Source organism: Coffea arabica, chromosome 11e (assembly GCF_036785885.1).
Source record: "Coffea arabica cultivar ET-39 chromosome 11e, Coffea Arabica ET-39 HiFi, whole genome shotgun sequence".
NCBI lineage: Eukaryota > Viridiplantae > Streptophyta > Magnoliopsida > Gentianales > Rubiaceae > Coffea > Coffea arabica.
In genome coordinates, this window is record NC_092331.1 from 49,431,676 (window position 1) to 49,450,316 (window position 18,641).

Sequence of the window (18,641 nt, forward strand, 5' to 3'; positions counted from 1 at the left end):
ATGTGTATATATGATAGGTTAGGTGAATTTTAAATGTCTTAATAAAATAAAAGTACCTAACGGATATGGGTACTCATTAAAAAAACTGTTATGAAATAACAAAAAAAATGTGGATGTCCCTTTGTATTCCCAAGGGGATTAATTCATGCTTTTATGGCTACATTATGTATAGAAATTACAATCCATAAATCTATTTATGTAGTGGAAAAATCGTTTCATAAGTTTCTTCATATTATTGTAGTAGTGGATGTTTAATAGGATTTATGCACCTTTGATCTTGTAGTACCTATATATAGAGGTACATTGACACCCTTTGGGAGCACTTTTGTATTTTGTTGGAATACAAGAATACCACTCTCCATTTCTCTACTTCTTTCTCCAATATTTCACTTGATATTATAGTAGCTTATTTTATTAGTTTTATAACACGTTATCAGCATGAGTATCTACTTTGGAGCAAAAGGTGAAAACGGAGGCGCTACTTTGAACAAAAGTAAAACACAAGATTTTGCCGAAATTCTGCTTGTATTTCTTCAAGTGACTTTTGAGGTAAATTTCTAACTCAAAAACTTATTTTAATTTCTTATGGCTAATCTTACAAAACAAGAGTTCGTACCTCTTGATATTTCTGGAAAAAATTATTTATTATGGGTATTAGATGTTGAAATTCATCTTGAGGTAATGGGTCTTGGTAACACTATTGTTGAAAAAAATGAATTCTCAAACCAAAACCGTGCCAAAGCTATGATTTTCCTTCGTCATCATTTAGATGAAGGATTAAAAATAGAGTATCTTACTGTCAAAGATCCTCTTGTCCTTTGGCAAGATTTGAAAGAAAGATTCGACCATCTGAAGTTGGTCGTTCTTCCAAAAGCCCGATTTGATTGACTTCACTTACAGCTGCAAGATTTTAAATCTGTCAATAAATATAATTCAGTCATGTTCAGAATCACTTCTCAATTATCATTATGTGGCGAAAAAGTTACTGATGAAGATATGTTAGAGAAAACATTTTTTACTTTTCATGTCCTAACATGCTCCTGCAGCAGCAATATCGAGAGAAGGGATTTAAAAAATATTCTGAACTTATCGTATGTCTTCTCTTGGCTGAACAAAATAATGAATTATTGCTGAAAAATCATAAGTCCCGACCAACTGGTACAAGTCCATTCCCTGAAGTGAATGCGACTCAATTTCAAAATTCTGGTCGAGGTCGTGGACGTGGCCGTAGAGGTGGCCGTGGAAGAGGCCGTGGACATGGAGGTGATCGTATTAAATTTATGCCCCGTGAAAATTTTAACCGTGGCAAACAACAAAATGTTTCCTAAAAAAGGAAAAATAACTACGATCAGAAAAATGGAGGAAAGAAAGTTTATAAAAAAAAATGCTATTGGTGTGGTATGGAAGGTCATTGGTCTCGTACCTGTCGTACGGCCGAACATCTTGTTGATCTCTATCAAGCATCATTGAACAAGAAAGAGAAAGGCGTTGAGACAAATTTCATTAATCAAAAGAATAAGGGTAAACAACAAAAAAGTCCCCTGTGATTAAGCAATCATACATAAAAACCCCCTGTGATTTCATATCATACCAGTCGATACCCCGTGGTTTGAATTAACCTGAAAAGTGGACAGAAATCGTCAAATATTCGGCGTGTGTCTTAAACGAACTGCAAAGGCGCGTGCATATGCGAAAAACAGATTTCCACCACCAACTTTCATCTGATATGCCTACTTTACCCTTCACTCTTTAATAATAAGAGGCCAGCTTCCAAGTCTTCCGAGTCTTCATGTTCGGCCAAAATTGAAAATTGAAGGCAGCATTCGAAATCTGTCCAGGCAGTTCAATCAAGCAGAGCTTGCAGGCTAGCAAAGGAATTGCAGGAAACAAAGCCTTAAGGTAAAAATGTGAACTGTATTTGTATATATTGGGTCTGCAAATTCTGAAGGAAAAGTGGAGAAAGTACCCCAAGATGTCTTCATCAAGCTCTCGACCAACAAGCGGGGGAAATGGAGGCAGAGGTCTTCGATACCAGTACAAGGTATGTAATTGTCGAAGGAAGGCAAAGCTAAAGATTGTTGAGTCGGAAAAGCCATCGAAAGGATTGTTATATTTTGTGTGTGAAAAAGATGAATGTGGGTTCTTTTCATGGTGTAACCCAATTTACAGAGACGAGCCAAATCGAGATGCACCTGTTCCCGTAGTGAGCCAACCTGTTGAAGAAAATGCGTATTTGGGTGGCGTGCTCTCGAAACTGGAAAATTTGGACAATGAAATGAAGAATTTGAAATTGCTAGTTGGAGGTTGTGTTATGGTATCTATCTTTTCTATTTTACTGTTGTTGATGTCTACCAGATAAGATAATGGTAGGCTGTTGTTGATGATGTAGTTCTTCATCTATCAAATTGCTAGTTGGTAGGCTGCTGGTGATGTATGGAGTTTTGTTGCAGTGAAATTGAACAAAATTGGTAATCGACATTTTGTAGTTTTGTTTTGGTAATCTGCATTTTGAAAACACCAAAAAATGAACGAAATAAACTAGCTGGAGTTTTGTTTGCACATTAGTAGTCTTAGCTCAACTAGCTGCATTTCAGCAGGTAGTCTTAGCTCAACTAGTTGTGGAGTTTTGTTTGGTGTCTACCCCAACCGAATAATGGTCAGATTTGTTCTGGTGTTTCCACTACGGGTAAGAAATATACCTGCTAAAAATTGGACAACAACCGATACAGAAGACAAACAAAAGAAGATTGGACAGCAAGTGATATAGAAGACAAACAAAAGAAGACAAAATTGAATCTAGTTGCCAGTTGCCATTCTACATAACATTCATCTCAACTTGCCAAGAACATAGATTCAGAACTATTTCCAGAACAAAGAGTGTAACTACAAAATTTGTTTCCAGATTATTCAGTAACTACAAAATTTGGTTGCCATTTCAGGGAACCAAAATCTGGTACCTAAGAACTTCATTCAGTCACCACAAAAATAGTAAATACATAAGCTAAGTTTATGCAGAACATAGATTCCATCACCGTTTCCAGAATCATTCAGTGACTACAAAATCAGCTTGCTATTTCACACAACCAAAATCTGGTACTCAAGAACTTCATGCAGTCACCACAAAGAGTGTAACTACAAAATCTATTTCCAGATTATTCAGTAACTACAAAATTTGGTTGCCATTTCAGGGAACCAAAATCTGGCACTGTTGAACTTCATTCAGTCACCACAAAAATAGTAAATACATAAGCCAAATGTATGCAGAACATAGATTCCATCACTGTTTCCAGAATCATTCAGTAACTACAAAATCTGGTTGCCATTTCACACAACCAAAATCTGGTACCCAAGAACTTCATCCAGTCACCACAAAAATAGTAAATACATAAGCTAACTGTATGCATATCAGTAGACATTACATTTTCATCGACAACCAATCATTGTACATTCCAGATAGTTGCAGATATCATTGCAACTGCATGTAATATTCCAAAATGAAGGTCTAACTACAGCTAGACAACTATTAGGCAGGTAATTAAGGCTGGATAGCTTTTGATCTCTTTGGCCTTAACTTGCGCAAGACATCAGTAATAGTTGGAGCTGTGGTTGTGGTTGCTGTTGCAGTGGTGGCATCAGCACTGTTACTCCCACTCATATTCGTACCATGCACAGGCTGCAATTACATATATAAAGAGAACTTGGATGTATATCAGAACTCCATTTGTTTTTATGAAACTCATTAAATCAATGTAAAAGCTTGGTTGAGTGTACACCTTCCTAGCCTGTTTGCTAGTCATTGTGGTACTTTGTGCAGTAGGAGCTCCTTTACTAGTTGACTGTGGTTGAGTGGACGACTCAGCAATTGGTTCAGCTGCGCTTGCTTCAGGTGCCTATAAGAATGATATTTAACATTATTAATACATACAGATGCTATACAAATGACATTTAAGTGTACAAGGAAAATTACCTTATAAAATTTAGAGTTAGGGTGAATGGGATTCTTGCACGTCCGTGAGTTATGCCTTGGCTGAAAACATCTCTTGCAATGTACCACAAGCCCCTTTCTAGTTGATACTTGACCCTTCTTAGGCTCATATTGTGCTCTCCGGCGTAGTTTCTTTGGTCTACCAGGCATTCTCCTAACCGCAGGGGGGTTTATGGACTCTTCTTCAGCTGTTATCCAGTAAATATCACTTGGAACAGGTGTGATAGTATATGCATATGTTTTCAGATATTCTGCTCTAGTGTAGCAAGCATGCACATAATTTTTAATAGGTAATCTACACACTCCTCCGCACATGCATGGGCACAAGGATAACCTGTTAATTGAAAATATCCACAGGTACATGTCCACTCACGCAAGTCTACTACCACACATTTTCTCACACCACAGTCGACCTCATACTTGTGACCACCGTCCCAAGTCGCAACAAATGTCCTACTCAACTTCTGATTCTTGTCGATCTTTTCTGCTATATTAGGACAGATCTCTCCTTGAAACTTTTGCATTCCAGATCTCTTTGTTTGAATTCTCTGCATCAATCTCCTCCTTATCCATTCAAGCATCCCAATGATAGGTAACTCTCTTGCTTCTAATATATAGTTGTTGAATGACTCATTTAGGTTGTTTACCAGAATGTCACATTTACTATAACCTGTAAAATGTGATCTACTCCAAAGGGCTGGTGGAATTCTGCTCAACCATTCAGCAGCTTCTTTGTTTGTCTTTTCTAGTTCAATCATTGCCATTTTCCATTCCCTTTCATTGCCAGCGCTTGCAGCAGCCCAAAACATGTCTTTCATTTCCTTTCCTTTGAACTTTTGGTTAAAATTCTGGTACATGTGCCTCAAGCAAAATCTATGCTCTGAATTTGGAAACAGTTCATTCACAGCATGCACAAGCCCTTTCTGTCTATCTGAGATAAAGGTCCAAGGAATGTTATCTCTTCCCATGCCCAAATCAGCCATTAGCAACTCCAAAAACCATTTCCAGGAGTCATACCGCTCTACCTCTACCACTGCAAATGCTATTGGCACCATGTTGTCGTTGCCATCTCTGCCAAGTACTGATAATAATTGTCCACCAAATGCTGTCTTAAGGAAACAGCCATCTAGACCAATTATTGGTCTACAACCATCAAGAAAACCCTTCTTACAGGCATATAAGTAATAATATAACCTTTGAAATGTACCCCTTGAACCATCAGGAGGCTTGTCAATCTGCATTTTTACAGTACTTCCAGCATTTGTGTCTCGGACTGTGGCTGCATAATTCCAGAGTTTTTGATACTGCTCCATGTCCGTGCCTAGCATCATATCCTTTGCCTTACGTTTAGCTCTACCAACCTTAGCAATTGACACATTAATCATTAAATCTCTTCTGATGTCATTCTTCAACCCCATCAAATCAACTTTTGGATTATCCCTGATCTTCTCTTGATATTTGTTGCTCAGATATGAGGCTGTTGCATGCTTATTTTGATATTCTCGAGCACACACATGCTCACCCTTCAGTGACTTTATTTGGAAGGTCGATTCATTTTGAATTGGTGTTGCTCGAATCCTTCAACTACAACCTTTTGCACAGATGGCAATAATTTTTTTGGAGTAGTTTTTCACCCAAGTAACTTCATAACCCTCTCTTACTAGCCATTCACACAACACAGATCTAAACACTCTAAAATTAGTAAACTTCTGCCCCACTTTCAACTCAAAGTGTGGCTTCCCAAACTCAACTTCAGGATTGAAGTCAAGGCAGTAATCTTCTTCTCCACTATCAGATCTAAATCTGTCCAGCAAATCTTCATCTGGAACCACAGGTTCTTGCCAATCCTCTTCAGTCACCTCAGTATTCCCTACCCTTTCATCTTCTTCTCTCAAATCTGATTCTCTAAATATTGCAGAAGATTTTTTGATGTTTGCAGCTTCATCTTCTAATGGCCCTTGAGATGATACAGGTCCTTTTTCAATGCTTACATCTTCAGCATCTGATGGCCTTTGAGATGAAACAGGAGGGTTAATTTGCCGAATCACATCTGGCCCTCTAGATTGTGAAGTTTTGCTGGCCCTTTTCTTTCTCACAGAACCCCTTTTAGGAGAACTTTTTTCATCTGTCTTTCCACCAAATGAGAATATATGCACTGGCAATTTTTTTATGTCTCCATCTGCCCCTGCCCCACCTTTTTTGTTATAGTTGCTGGGTCCAGCAGTATCTTTCTTGGGGCTAAAGATGTCTTCATCTTCTATTGTTTCCAACCCATCTTTTAACCATTCTGGCTCTTCATCATCTTCACATGCACCTGTCCCCGTAGTGTTAGTGACCCCACTATTTTCATGTCCACAGGTTGTATCAGGGCCTTCATTTTTTATTCCATTACTGACCCCACCATCTTCTGGCTCCTTTTCAAATGGCTCATCCCCACTACAAGCATAAATTAGCCTTTCCATTGGCAAGTTCTAGTAGCACTGCTTCATTAAATTAATATCATTATTGTCCCTAATTGGGTGTAGACCACCTTCTAAATCAACATCTGGGACACAAAACCAAAACGTTACTTTATTTGCTCCTTCATCTACTTTTTTAAACATTCTGCACAGGCTCACTATCGACAACTGATCTTCAATTCTGTCTTTGAAAATAGCCATGTGGGTTCCTGTGTAGTGGAGCCTTGGTTTTTCTCTAAATCTCCCACCAAAATGCATGTGTATCTCAACTTTGTCCTTGGATTTCTCCTCTGTGATACCCTGACAAGCAATAAAGTTCTCAGAGTCTTTCACAAGTACACAAAAAACTAACATAATACAATCAGAACAAACAATTGGGGACCACATTGGACCACAACATGTCTCGATATAAGCCATATTAAGATAATGACAGATTACAGAAACTGGCATGCTTGACTAATCATGGCATTTAACAGTAGTAATTGATCAATGGAAGTAATACTGCACTTTGATAGTATAACTTCAAGCCAAAAAGACGGACTGTCAGACTCAACAATTGAGTCTGACCAAAAACAAGGGATAACCAGATTAGGACCTGAAACACGTAGCCTTATCATCCCAAACAACTGAGGCATTGGAACCAAAGCTGCTAAACGCGTTTTTGGAGGGACCTCTTCTATAAAGCTGTCTCTTTTTAATCTTTCAAAAATTATCAAAACTTTACCAATTTGAAAGGGACGCTTAAACTATCTATCTATGCAGCTAGGTTTGCTGGGCATACGTCAAAAACCTTTATCTTCATTAACAACATTCGTAAATACATCAAAAAAGCTATCTTTGTTAAATAATGGCCTCCCAATTTAATCTGAAATCAGTAAATAACAATTTTTCTTGTACAACATACCCCAAAACCCGAATCGAAATAGATGAGAGATGATATACTAACCCATTTTTCTTCGATTTTTTACCGCAAATCTTCACTTTCTCGTATTCTCCGTCGATCTTGATATTTGATTGAAATAACAATCGAAATTTTTGCTGAAAATTGGCTACCAAAGGGGCTGCTCTATCTCTCTCTAGGGTTTCCTATTTCTTTCTCTCTCTCTTCATTGGTTTCGATAGAATGAAAGTGCAAAATTACTTTCGTCTATTTTCGTTTATATCAAAAGGGTATTTTCGTCTATTCACTCAGTTCCGTCCTGTGTTGCTTGCTCTCAAGGAAAATTAATTATTAGACCATCACAAGTTAAAGTTGAGATTGAATCCCCTACATTTCTAGAACGAATTCATGGTGATATATGTAGACCTGTAGATCCACCATGTGGACTATTTCGATATTTTATGGTGCTAATTGATGCATCAACTAGATGGTCACATGTATGTTTATTATCTACTCGCAACCTGGCGTTTGCGAGATTGCTTGTTGACAGGGTGTCGAAGCCTGTACAATAATAAAATTAAACCTAATTGCCAGTTAAAATGACCAAACTCAATTCCAAGTACTGGAGCAGGGACTCTAGGTGTGCAATGGGTTACTTGATTCACCCTATTCCCGAAGAGTTTGCTTGGTCCGATATACCCGAATGGAATGGTTATTTCTTTTCACAAATAATTATGAATTCGTAGACAGGGCAAGTAGGGTCGTATCCACTGGGACTGGGTATACTTGTTTCTTAAGAAATTCAAAGCAACACAGGGGGTGATTTTGTAGGAATGATAACAATCAAATAAATTCAAATAAGAAAATAAAAATGAAAATAAATAACTGACTAGAAATTAAACAATAATTCACTGAACTCAGAGTAACAATAATTAAAGGCCCAAATCAATTAAAACAAGGAAGCACTTAAAAATAAAATAAAATAGATAACTATAAGTCAAATGGCAATTCACCAAAATTAAGGTAATATTAATTAAAAGTCTAGCCAAGAAATGACTTCAACAATAGTTCACCTAATTGATCATCGAAGCAAAGGCAATCCCAATTGTTTATCAATAAATAGGTTATAACTACCAAACAAGCGATAGCAGTCAACCCCTCCTTACTGTGTCGATGATTAAGGTACGTCCGTTAATCACTGCTCTAATTAAGGAATAATCCTAGGTCCGCCCGTAAGATTTAATTCTCCAATTGCCTTACGTATTAGAGGAGCCCTATTCTAACCAAATAACGCACTACCAGGGTTATTTTAGATTAGCCCGCGTATCCCCCTGACACGAATCTAATCGTGCCAGTTGTCACTATTTCAGGACAATTACGGATTTAATGCCTTAATTGACAGTAGGTTACCAAATCAATTAATTATCCGGATCCAAGATAATCAATTAATTAAATAACCATAAACATAGCAAACAAGGAATAAGCGGATATCAATAAATAAAAGGGAAAGATTAAATTAAAACGATCTCACAATTTTTAGGCTACCCAAAGCATCCGTCGTCTCTTGACTAGAATGAGAAAATTAGTTCATATTTGATGAACTAAGTCCGCGGGAAATTTCAGCAAAAGTCACGGCCATTGTCTGCATTTCAGGAAGCCACAATTCGTCGAACAATTGAAAGGCGAATGAAAGTTACAGGTAACAATTGAGTCTCTTAATTGTTTCTAGCATCCGTAGAGCAAAGCTACTCAAAAGGTACAAGGAGGAAAAGTCAAAGTAGATAGCCTCCAATTCTCCTGACATGCGTGAGAACAAGCAAAAAGGAATTCTAAAGGAAGAAGCTAATGAAATGCTAAGCTAGTCCTCATTGTCTTTCTCCCAGCCGTGGAGAATGCCTACAAAAGGCTCAGAGGAAAAAGTCAAAAAGTGCGGCTCTCCAGCCCCTGCTCTCTTCCTTCTCTTTTTTTTCTCCTAATTCCCCGCGGCATCTCAGCAGAATGAAGCCCTTCCAGCCGTCATTCCCTTGCGGAATTTACCAAAATGGACGTAACATCTTCTTTTCCAAAAATATCCCTGGGTCAATCTCTATCATCGGGACTCTTTTTCTGCCAAATGTGTACCTGTCATCATATTTTCGTTCTACTCCCTGAAATAAGTGCAAATTACGAAAAGTAAGTAGAATCTACTAATTAATCCACATCAGATCAGGTAATAGGGGAAATTAATAATAAAATAAATAGATAAATTGTAACCTATCAATTCCCCCTACACCTAAACCATGCTTGCCCTCAAGCATAAGAAAAGTGTACAGACACCAAAATTTGATAATGGTCATCACTCTATTCTACCAACTTGCCAAGATATCAAGAAAAACCATATATCGAGCACTAGTGATCAAAATCTGAGGAGCATCCCCCCAGTTAGCCTCTAAACTGCAAATTCCTTCAATTTCCAAATTAGCTAATCTAAGAAGAAGGAATGACGCATAACACTTATCAGCAAACAATTCAAATATTAACCAAAGCCTCCATATTCAGTCCATAAATGGGCAAGCTGACCTCTAACATATTACACAACCTGCACTTTTCTGTTTTTTTTTCATTTTTTTCATTTCCAATAATAATAACAATACACAAAAGACTTAGTCTCTAGCCGTTGGAGCCTTTTGACGCGAACTCCAATATTTTTAGATGAAGGAGCCCGGTTACTCAGCTCTCACCGCTATACGACCACGTACTCATAAAAAGTACCACCTTTTGACGCGAGAATCAACACTTTTAGGTGCAGATTCCCGGTTACTCTGTAGCAACTATTAGCGGAGTACAGTCAAGCTTATTCACAGCCAAATAATGCAAAAATGCAAGATAACAACACTAATAACCACGCATAGGAGCAGCTCGCCTCATTATTGCCAAACATGGAGAACTGGAGTCAATATTGGACCAGTTCACATTAAAATGCCAACAGCCATTCCCTATGCCTAGAAAAGTTAACAAAGAAATCAAAAGAGCCAAGCAATCCGATATTCACCAAGGAGATATCTTGGACCCAACCACATTAACCTGATACATTTTTATTTTAAAAACTTGGCAAAAATAGAATTAGAGGCAATGAACCAACATCCATTTTTTTTTAACATTTTTTTTTTCACATGAGGGATAAGCACCAAGAAAAGAAAGTAAGCAAATGATCAACTAGAAATAAAACTAAAAACTTGTCCTCAATGGACACATTGTCCTCAATGGGTCAAATAAACAGCACAAGTGAGAGAGAAAGCAACCAAACTTCCCTGAAGCAGGGTCAAAGAGGTGGGTGAGGTGGAAATGGAGCAGCGAAGCCCGTGTGAAACAGAAACTGCACCAAATTCTGTGCCATGCCTGCGACATTGGCGTCAACGTTGACCATTCGAGCCTCCAAAGCCCGAACCTGCTCCCGGAGTTGCTGCCATTCAGTCGTCCCATGTGGTGGAGGTGGCGCAGAAGATGATGGCCCAGCTGTGTCCTCGGCTGACTCATGAAATGAAGAGGACCCTGCTCGGGTCGAAGGGTGCACCCCTGGAGCTCGAACTGGTCCCAGAGAGGTAAACTGGTAAGAACCATCGGGTAGGCGCTCAACGACTCCCATTTTCTCTAAGCAGTCCACGTCCAGGAGCTCCATCTCGAATGCCAAATGTAGGTCGTGGTCCTCCAGGTTAAGAACTCCCAACTGTGTCGCCAAGTGTGTGATATAGGACCCAAGGATCAGGGGTTTGTTCTTTTTGGCTAAGACGGTCTTGAACTGTGCCGCCAACCAACACCCCAAGTTGACCTTGTTGTTATTCTTCATACTCCAGATGAAGAAAAACTCGGGTCGAGAGAGAATACCTGAGCTATCCTTGCGACCGGAGTAGCTGTAGTCTAAGAATCGCTGAACGTATCGGGCGCTAGGGTCCTTAAGAAAGGAGCTCCTAGACCTAGAAGGGTCGTAGCGGTGCCGATCGGTAGACATGTCTTCCCACATAGTGCGGTAGCGGGAGAGAAAAGGCTCTATGTAATCACAGGCACTCTCACCATACTCTCTAGTTTCAGCATACTCCCGAGTAATAAATCAAATGCCAGATTAAATTGGGTAATCGAAAAATTAAATTCCCGACCCATCAGACGGAAGCGGATGACATTGGGTGTCTCAAGGGTGTACCTCGTGGGCAACTCAAACTCAAAGGTAGAATAAAACTCCCGAGTGAGCTCGACAAAGGCGGGGCAGAAGATATAGAGATACGGGCGCCACCCGATGGCTGTAAACATCTGCTCGACCTCCTCTCGTATGCCTAGGCCCATCATAGCTAGTTTACTACAAGATTTACAAGGTATGATACGCCGCTCACAGACCTTAGCATATCTCTGCTGATCGGCGGGTCTAGTGAAGGTTAGGTGCCCTCCAAAGTGAGTTGGGGTATCTACCTGGGCACCCCTACCCCTACTCAAGCGGGTTCGGACATTAGAAGAGAAGGGTAGATTAGTAGGTGTATTCACAGGAATAGATGCATGTGGAGGGGGTTGAGAACGAGGGGCCCTAAACCTTGAGGATGATTTAGGTCTCACTATGTCTCCCAACAGTCAGCTCAAAGCAACAGAAGATCCAACAGGTATAGAAACCAGCAAAAGCAACTAGCAAAAGAAGCTCAGCAAAAACAAATTAAAAATCTCCCAGTAGTAACCCAATCAATAACAAACAAAAGAGTTCCAGCAAGTAAAAATGCCCAATGCCCCACAGAAGGCGAACAAACTGTTATGAGCTCAATGACTATAGCAATGAAAGTAACCCCAGCAAGTATGCCAGTCCACAGAAGTCAATATGTAGCCTGATATAGTAAGGCCTTCCCAATCAGCAATTCAACAAGTAATTAAACCGAATATTACCAATATCAACAAGTAATTCACGCGGCCAGCCTCTCTAATTCAACAAGCAATTTCAGAAATAACTCAACCAAAATCCCAAAAGAAGCCTCAGCGAGTCTTCCATCAATTCAAGCAGAATAGTGCCCAGCAATTCACTACGAGTCAACCAGTTTTCACAAGCAAAATGAGGTTCAAAATTTCCTCCAAAGTTAGCAAACAACCACTGCAATTCAGCTCACCCAAAGTCCCAACAAATGGCTCCAGTTGGCCAATTAATGCCTTAACTCAGAATTAGCAATTTCAACAATGACAGCTTAGATATTTGACAATAATAACTTAGCCAACCAAAATCGTAGCAAAAATTCCACAAAATCAACAATTCAGGCATTCAGACTCGGACAGTGACAAAGGAATTCCAAACCTTCAGCTTCCTATTAACCAGCCAATAAGAGAGGAAGGATCAAATGTAGTCCAAATACCCAAACAAGGCAATGACTGGACTCAACAGGCAGTGCACAACCAATACAGCTCAACAGACCTAAGCCAATAGAACTCAAACCCACCCAAAAGTGCGACTAAAATATGCAAGAAAATGGCCAACCAGTAATCAACAAAGTCAGGGCAAATAACACAACCAATACCACTGGTTGACCACACAATTGAAGAAATAACTCCCACGACCACCAATACCAATTGTGGAGGGGCTCAAACAGCACCAAACAATATTAGAAATCGGGGGATAAATTCCAAATACCTCCACCAGGACCACGTCGGGCGGCGAACAGAGCAACGGGCAGAGGTCAGCGTGCTTCTGTGGCTTCGGGAGGCAGCGGCGGCGTGGGGCTGGTCGGCTTGCTGGAGGCACGAGGAGAGAGAGATGATGGACAGCAGCCCGCGACCCCCAGTTGGAGAGTGGCGGCGACAGTCGTCCGGCTGCAAGCGACGCGTGCCCGATCACTCGCGCCTGGCGAAACGAGGCACGCGGTTGCAGCTCACGGCGAAGATGGTGGCGGCGCGAGGTAGAAGAGCGGCGTGCGCAGGTGGGGGGAAGGAAAGAAAAGGCGAATAGGGGAGCGGCGGCGCTGTAAAGTGGGTCGCTGCTGAGAGAGGGATAGCTCGCGCGAGGGAGGTGCGTAGAGCAGCGGCAGCGTGCAGGGCTGAACAGCGGCGGCGCGCAGCGGGCGGCTCACGGGTGTCGGCGTGCGCAGGGCGAAACAGAAGAGAAGAAAGAAAGAAAAGAGAAAGAAAGGAGAAGAAGGAAAGAAAAGAAAAGAAAGAAAAGAAGGAAAAAAGAAAAAAAAAATTTAGGCTCCATATGCGCTACGGTGAGAAATATTTTCTTTTTTTTTTTTGTTTTATTTTTTTTTATGAAAATTAATAAATTTTTTTTTTTGAATCCTTACCTTTCCCGCGAACGTGACGCGGGCACGTCAAAAGGCAAGAACCCCTTTTGACGATTCTGATCGTGAGCTTTCTGTTCATCACGACGCGGGCGCGCCGAGTCAGACAGACACCTACAACTTACCAAAAACGAAAATTTCAAGCCCGAAACCAATCAAACTCAAGGAAAACAAAGTGAAACTATCACACAAAGCCAAACAAACAATTAAAAGAGATTGGGTTGCCTCCCAATGAACGCCTTTCTTTAATGTCTTTGGCTAGACATGGTAAAGTGTCACTAATTAGGACACGGTGGTGTGTCTAGACTTACTGTCTCAACCTCTCCACTTAAGTAACCTTCGTAATAATGCTTGAGGCGGTGTCCGTTCACCACAAATTTGTTGTCTGTCTTAGCACTCCGGATTTCAACTACACCATATGGAAACACGTGAGTGACAATAAAAGGTCAAATCCAACGGGAACGTAGCTTACATGGGAATAGCTTGAGCCTGGATTGGTACAGGAGGACCTTCTGACCAACTTCAAAGGTTTTTCTAAAAATTTGTTGATCATGAAATGTCCGGTTTCTCTCCTTATAAATCAGTGCATTTTCATAGGCTTCGTTCCGAATCTCCTCCAATTCTTGCAAATCCAACTTCCGTTGGGCACGGGCCTACTCTAAGCTCATGTTGCATTGCTTTATCGCACAAAAAGCTTTGTGCTCGAACTCCACTGGAAGGTGACACGGCTTCCCAAATACCAACCTGTACGGTGGCATCCCTATAGGAGTCTTGTACGCAGTCCGATAGGCCCAGAGTGTGTCATCCAACCGTTGACTCCAATATTTCCTATCGGGGCGCACCATTTTCTCCAAAATGGACTTAATCTCCCGGTTCGATACCTCCGCTTGACCATTGGTCTGAGGGTGATATGACGTTGAGACCCTGTGGAGTACACCATACTTGCGAAACAACGCTGCTATGGTTCTGTTGCAGAAGTGCGTTTCCCTATCACTGACAATAGCTCTTGGCATTCCAAATCGCACAAAAATATTAGACCTGATAAAATCTGTAACTACTTTCGAGTCATTAGTCTGAATGGCCTTAGCCTCCACCCATTTAGACACATAATCAACTGCCAGCAAAATATATAGAAAACCAAATGAAGTAGGAAAAGGCCCCATGAAATCTATACCCCAAACATCAAAAATTTTAACAAAAATCAACGGGACCTGGGGCATATGATCTCCACGGGCTATATTACTTACCCTTTGACAACGATCACATGACTTACAGAACACATAAGCATCCTTAAATAATGAAGGCCAATAAAATCCACTCTCTAAAACCTTATGAACAGTTCTCTTGGGTCCAAAATGACATCCACAGGTAAAAGTATGACAAAAAGCTAAAATCGATTGAAATTCCACTTCACTTACACATCTTCTCATCACTTGACCTGCACATCTCTTCCATAAGTACGGGTCATCCCAGATGAAATATTTGGCGTCACTCTTCAATTTATCCCTCTTCGATTTCGGCCAACCTGCAGGAAAATTACCCGTTACTAGATAATTGACCAAATCAGCATACCAAGGCAATTGAGAATTTAAGAAAAATAAATGCTCTTCAGGGAATGCATCCTTCAATGGCTCGTCCTTTTTCCCAACTGGTATGCGACTCAAATGGTCTGCTACTAGATTTTCTGAGCCTTTTTTATCCCTTATCTCTAAGTCAAATTCCTGTAGTAGCAATATCCACCTGATAAGCCTCGGTTTGGCATCCTTCTTGGTCATTAGGTACCTCAATGCTGCATGATCAGAAAATACAATTACTTTAGCACCTAACAAATATGACCTGAATTTTTCTAAAGCAAAAATAACTGCAAGAAGCTCCTTCTCAGTGGTGGAGTAATTCAACTGGGCCCCATTCAAAACCCGGGATGCATAATAGATGACATGAGCCACCTTTCCTACTCTTTGCCCCAGTATAGCCCCAACAGCATGATCACTGGCATCGCACATGATCTCAAATGGCAAACTCCAATCGGGGGGCTGGATAATCGGGGGCGAGGTCAGTAGATCTTTCAACTTGTTGAAAGCTTTCTCACATTTGTCATCGAACTCAAAGGTCACATCTTTTTGTAAGAGTTGGAATAACGGGGCCCCAATTTTTGAAAAATTCTTGATGAACCTTCGATAAAAACCTGCATGTTCAAGAAAAGAACGCACCTCCCGCACATTCGCGGGACAAGGTAATGCAGATATAATGTCTATTTTAGCCTTGTCAACCTCAATGCCCTTAGACGACACAATATGACCCAGGACTATCCCGTGCTCAACCATAAAATGACATTTTCCAATTAAGCAAGAGATCAGTCTCTATACACCTTATCAAGATCAATTTCAGGTTATCTAGACACGTATCAAAATTATCACCATACACACTGAAATCATCCATAAAAACCTTAATTATTTTCTCAACATACTCAGAAAAGATGCTTACCATACACCTCTGGAATGTTGCAGGTGCATTGCATAACCCAAATGGCATTTGTCTATAGGCAAAGGTCCCGAACGGGCACGTGAAGGTTGTCTTCTCTTAATCCTCTGGTGCAATTGCTATATGAAAATATCCTGAAAATCCATCCAAAAAACAATAGTAAGCCCTACAAGCTAAACGTTCAACCATTTGGTCAATGAAAGGGAGAGGAAAATGGTCCTTTTGGTGACGGCGTTCAGCCTACGGTAGTCAATACACTGCCTCCATCCAGTGGATTTCCGCACTGGCACGAGCTCACCCGTTTGGTTGGCCTCTACCGTCACTCCTGCCTTCTTTGGGACAACCTGGACTGGACTCACCCAAGGGCTATCTGATATTGCAAAAATAATTCCCACATCTAGCAATTTCAAAATTTCTTTCTTTACCACTTCCATCATGAGGGGGTTGAGCCTCCTTTGAGCCTGCCGAACAGGTTTAGCATCCTCTTCCAGTCTAATCTGATGCATACAGATGGCCGGGCTGATCCCCTTAATGTCTGCGATTGTCCAACCTATCGCCTCTTTATGCTCTCGAAGGATTCGGATCAGTTTCTCCTCCTGGGTTTTTGACAATGCCGATGAGATAATCACTGGGAGTGTCTCATTGTCACCCAGATACGCATACTTCAGGTGCTCTGGTAGGGGCTTTAACTCCAATTCAGGTGCATACACCACAGATGGCAATACCCTCTGGTGAGGTTCGGGAATAAAGATAGGTAGGACTTCATACCTTTTTGTGGTGGTCGGCAATGAGTGTAATGCACCTATTGTGCATTTTAGATCGTCGCTCCATTCCACCTCAGGAGTTGTCCCCAACTCGAGGTGCTTCGTTAAAGTCACCTCCAACTCATCCCTGCCAACAGTTTCGAACACTTCCTGCACCGCAGGGTCAATAGCACTCACAGAGAAAATTGAGCTAAAGTTGGAGTTCGAGGGATATTTCATAGTATCAAAGATATTAAAATGCACAATTTCCCCATCAAATTCCATGGATAAGGTACCCTTATTAACATCAATTTTTGTTTGTGCTGTGCTCATAAAGGGTCTACCCAATAACAAAGGTGAGGGATCGGGGGAGTGATCATCATCCATATCAAGTACATAAAAATCAGCTGGAAACACCAAATCATTAACTTTCACCAACACATCTTCAACCAACCCATCAGGATATGCATTAGTTCGGTCAGCTAATTGAACGATTATTCCAGTTTCTTTTAATGGACCTAATTTCAGAGAAGCATATATAGATTTAGGCATGACATTAATTGATGCTCCCAGATCCAACATGGCCCTTCTAATCACAGTGTTGCCTATCCTACAGGGGATAGTAAACATACCTGGGTCCCCACACTTTGGTGGAAGCTTTTTCTGCAGGACCGCTGACACATTCTCCCCAACAATGACCCTTTCATCTCCCCTCAATCGCCTTCGGTTGACACACAAGTCCCTTAGGAACTTGGCATATTTTGATACTTGTTTGATGGCGTCTAAGAGGGAGATATTTATCTCCACCTTGTGAAACACCTCCAAGATCTCCTTCTCCTTATCCTGTTTCTTCGATTTTTTCAACCTGTTAGGAAAAGGAGGTAGGTTAGTTTTAACTGTAATTACTGGGTCTGGAAGTACCTTTGGATCTGCACCACTGCTGTCCTCCCTCTCAAACTCATTTTCGATCTTTTCCTCATCCTTATCCTTAGGGATTACAGGTTCAGGCCCCTGAATTTCCTTGCCACTCCTCAAGGTCATGGCGCTCACATTCTTCGGGTTCAACTCAGGCTGAGAGGGCAATTTACCCTGGTTTTGAGACTCCAAACGGTTGATTGATGTGGTCATTTGACTCATCTGAGTCCTTATGTCCTGCATTTCGGAGTCCGTCCTTTGCTGATTTTACGTAATGGTTGCCATCAGCTGTTTCATCATCTCCTCCAAAGATGGACCAGAACTTGGGGGCGGAGGTGGTCGGGGCTGGTATTGCTGCTGGTACCCTGGTTGCTTATTTGGCACGAAATTAGACTGCCTGTTCGGTGCAAAGTTGGGCTGCATATTTCCTCTATAGCTGAAATTCGGGTGGTCCTTCCAGCCGGGAATGTAGGTACTTGAATAGGGGGCATAGGGCCTTCGTGGCGCGGGCGCGTGACCAGCCATGTTCACTTGCTCTGCACTTTCTTCCTGGAGCATTGGGCACATGTCTGTAGGATGACCCATACCCGTGCATACCCCGCACATCTTGGCCTGAGATGCATTTCCTACAGCAAGTTGCCTAACAAAAGAAGTCAATTCAGTCAACTGCTGCTAGATAGAGGATGTCTCTACCTCGTTCACTTTGCGTACCGGGACATCCTCCCTTGTACCAAATTGCAGCGAATTCTCTGCCATCCCCTCTATTAACTCCCTTGCTTCCCGAGGGGTTTTGTTCACCAGTGCCCCTCCGCTTGCAGCATCAATTATACTCATATCTTTGAAAAGGAGCCCCTCATAAAAATACAATATGAGCAACTGCTCACTTATCTGGTGCTGGGG

General features: G+C 41.2%; 2 protein-coding genes across 2 annotated transcripts; both read right to left on the reverse strand.

The window, feature by feature from the left end:
• Nucleotides 1-3,535: 3,535 nt before the first annotated feature.
• Nucleotides 3,536-5,403, reverse strand: LOC113718387 (uncharacterized). Its single transcript, XM_027243293.2, has 4 exons — nucleotides 4,406-5,403; nucleotides 4,052-4,319; nucleotides 3,774-3,890; nucleotides 3,536-3,673 (listed from the first exon to the last, which is right to left on the reverse strand). The coding sequence occupies exons 1-4, from the start codon at nucleotides 5,401-5,403 to the stop codon at nucleotides 3,536-3,538; spliced, it is 1,521 nt and encodes a 506-aa protein (XP_027099094.2).
• Nucleotides 5,404-16,256: 10,853 nt separating this feature from the next.
• On the reverse strand, nucleotides 16,257-17,984 carry LOC140021342 (uncharacterized). The gene has a single exon (XM_072072100.1). It carries the CDS (start codon nucleotides 17,982-17,984, stop codon nucleotides 16,257-16,259), a length of 1,728 nt encoding a protein of 575 aa, XP_071928201.1.
• Nucleotides 17,985-18,641: the final 657 nt, after the last annotated feature.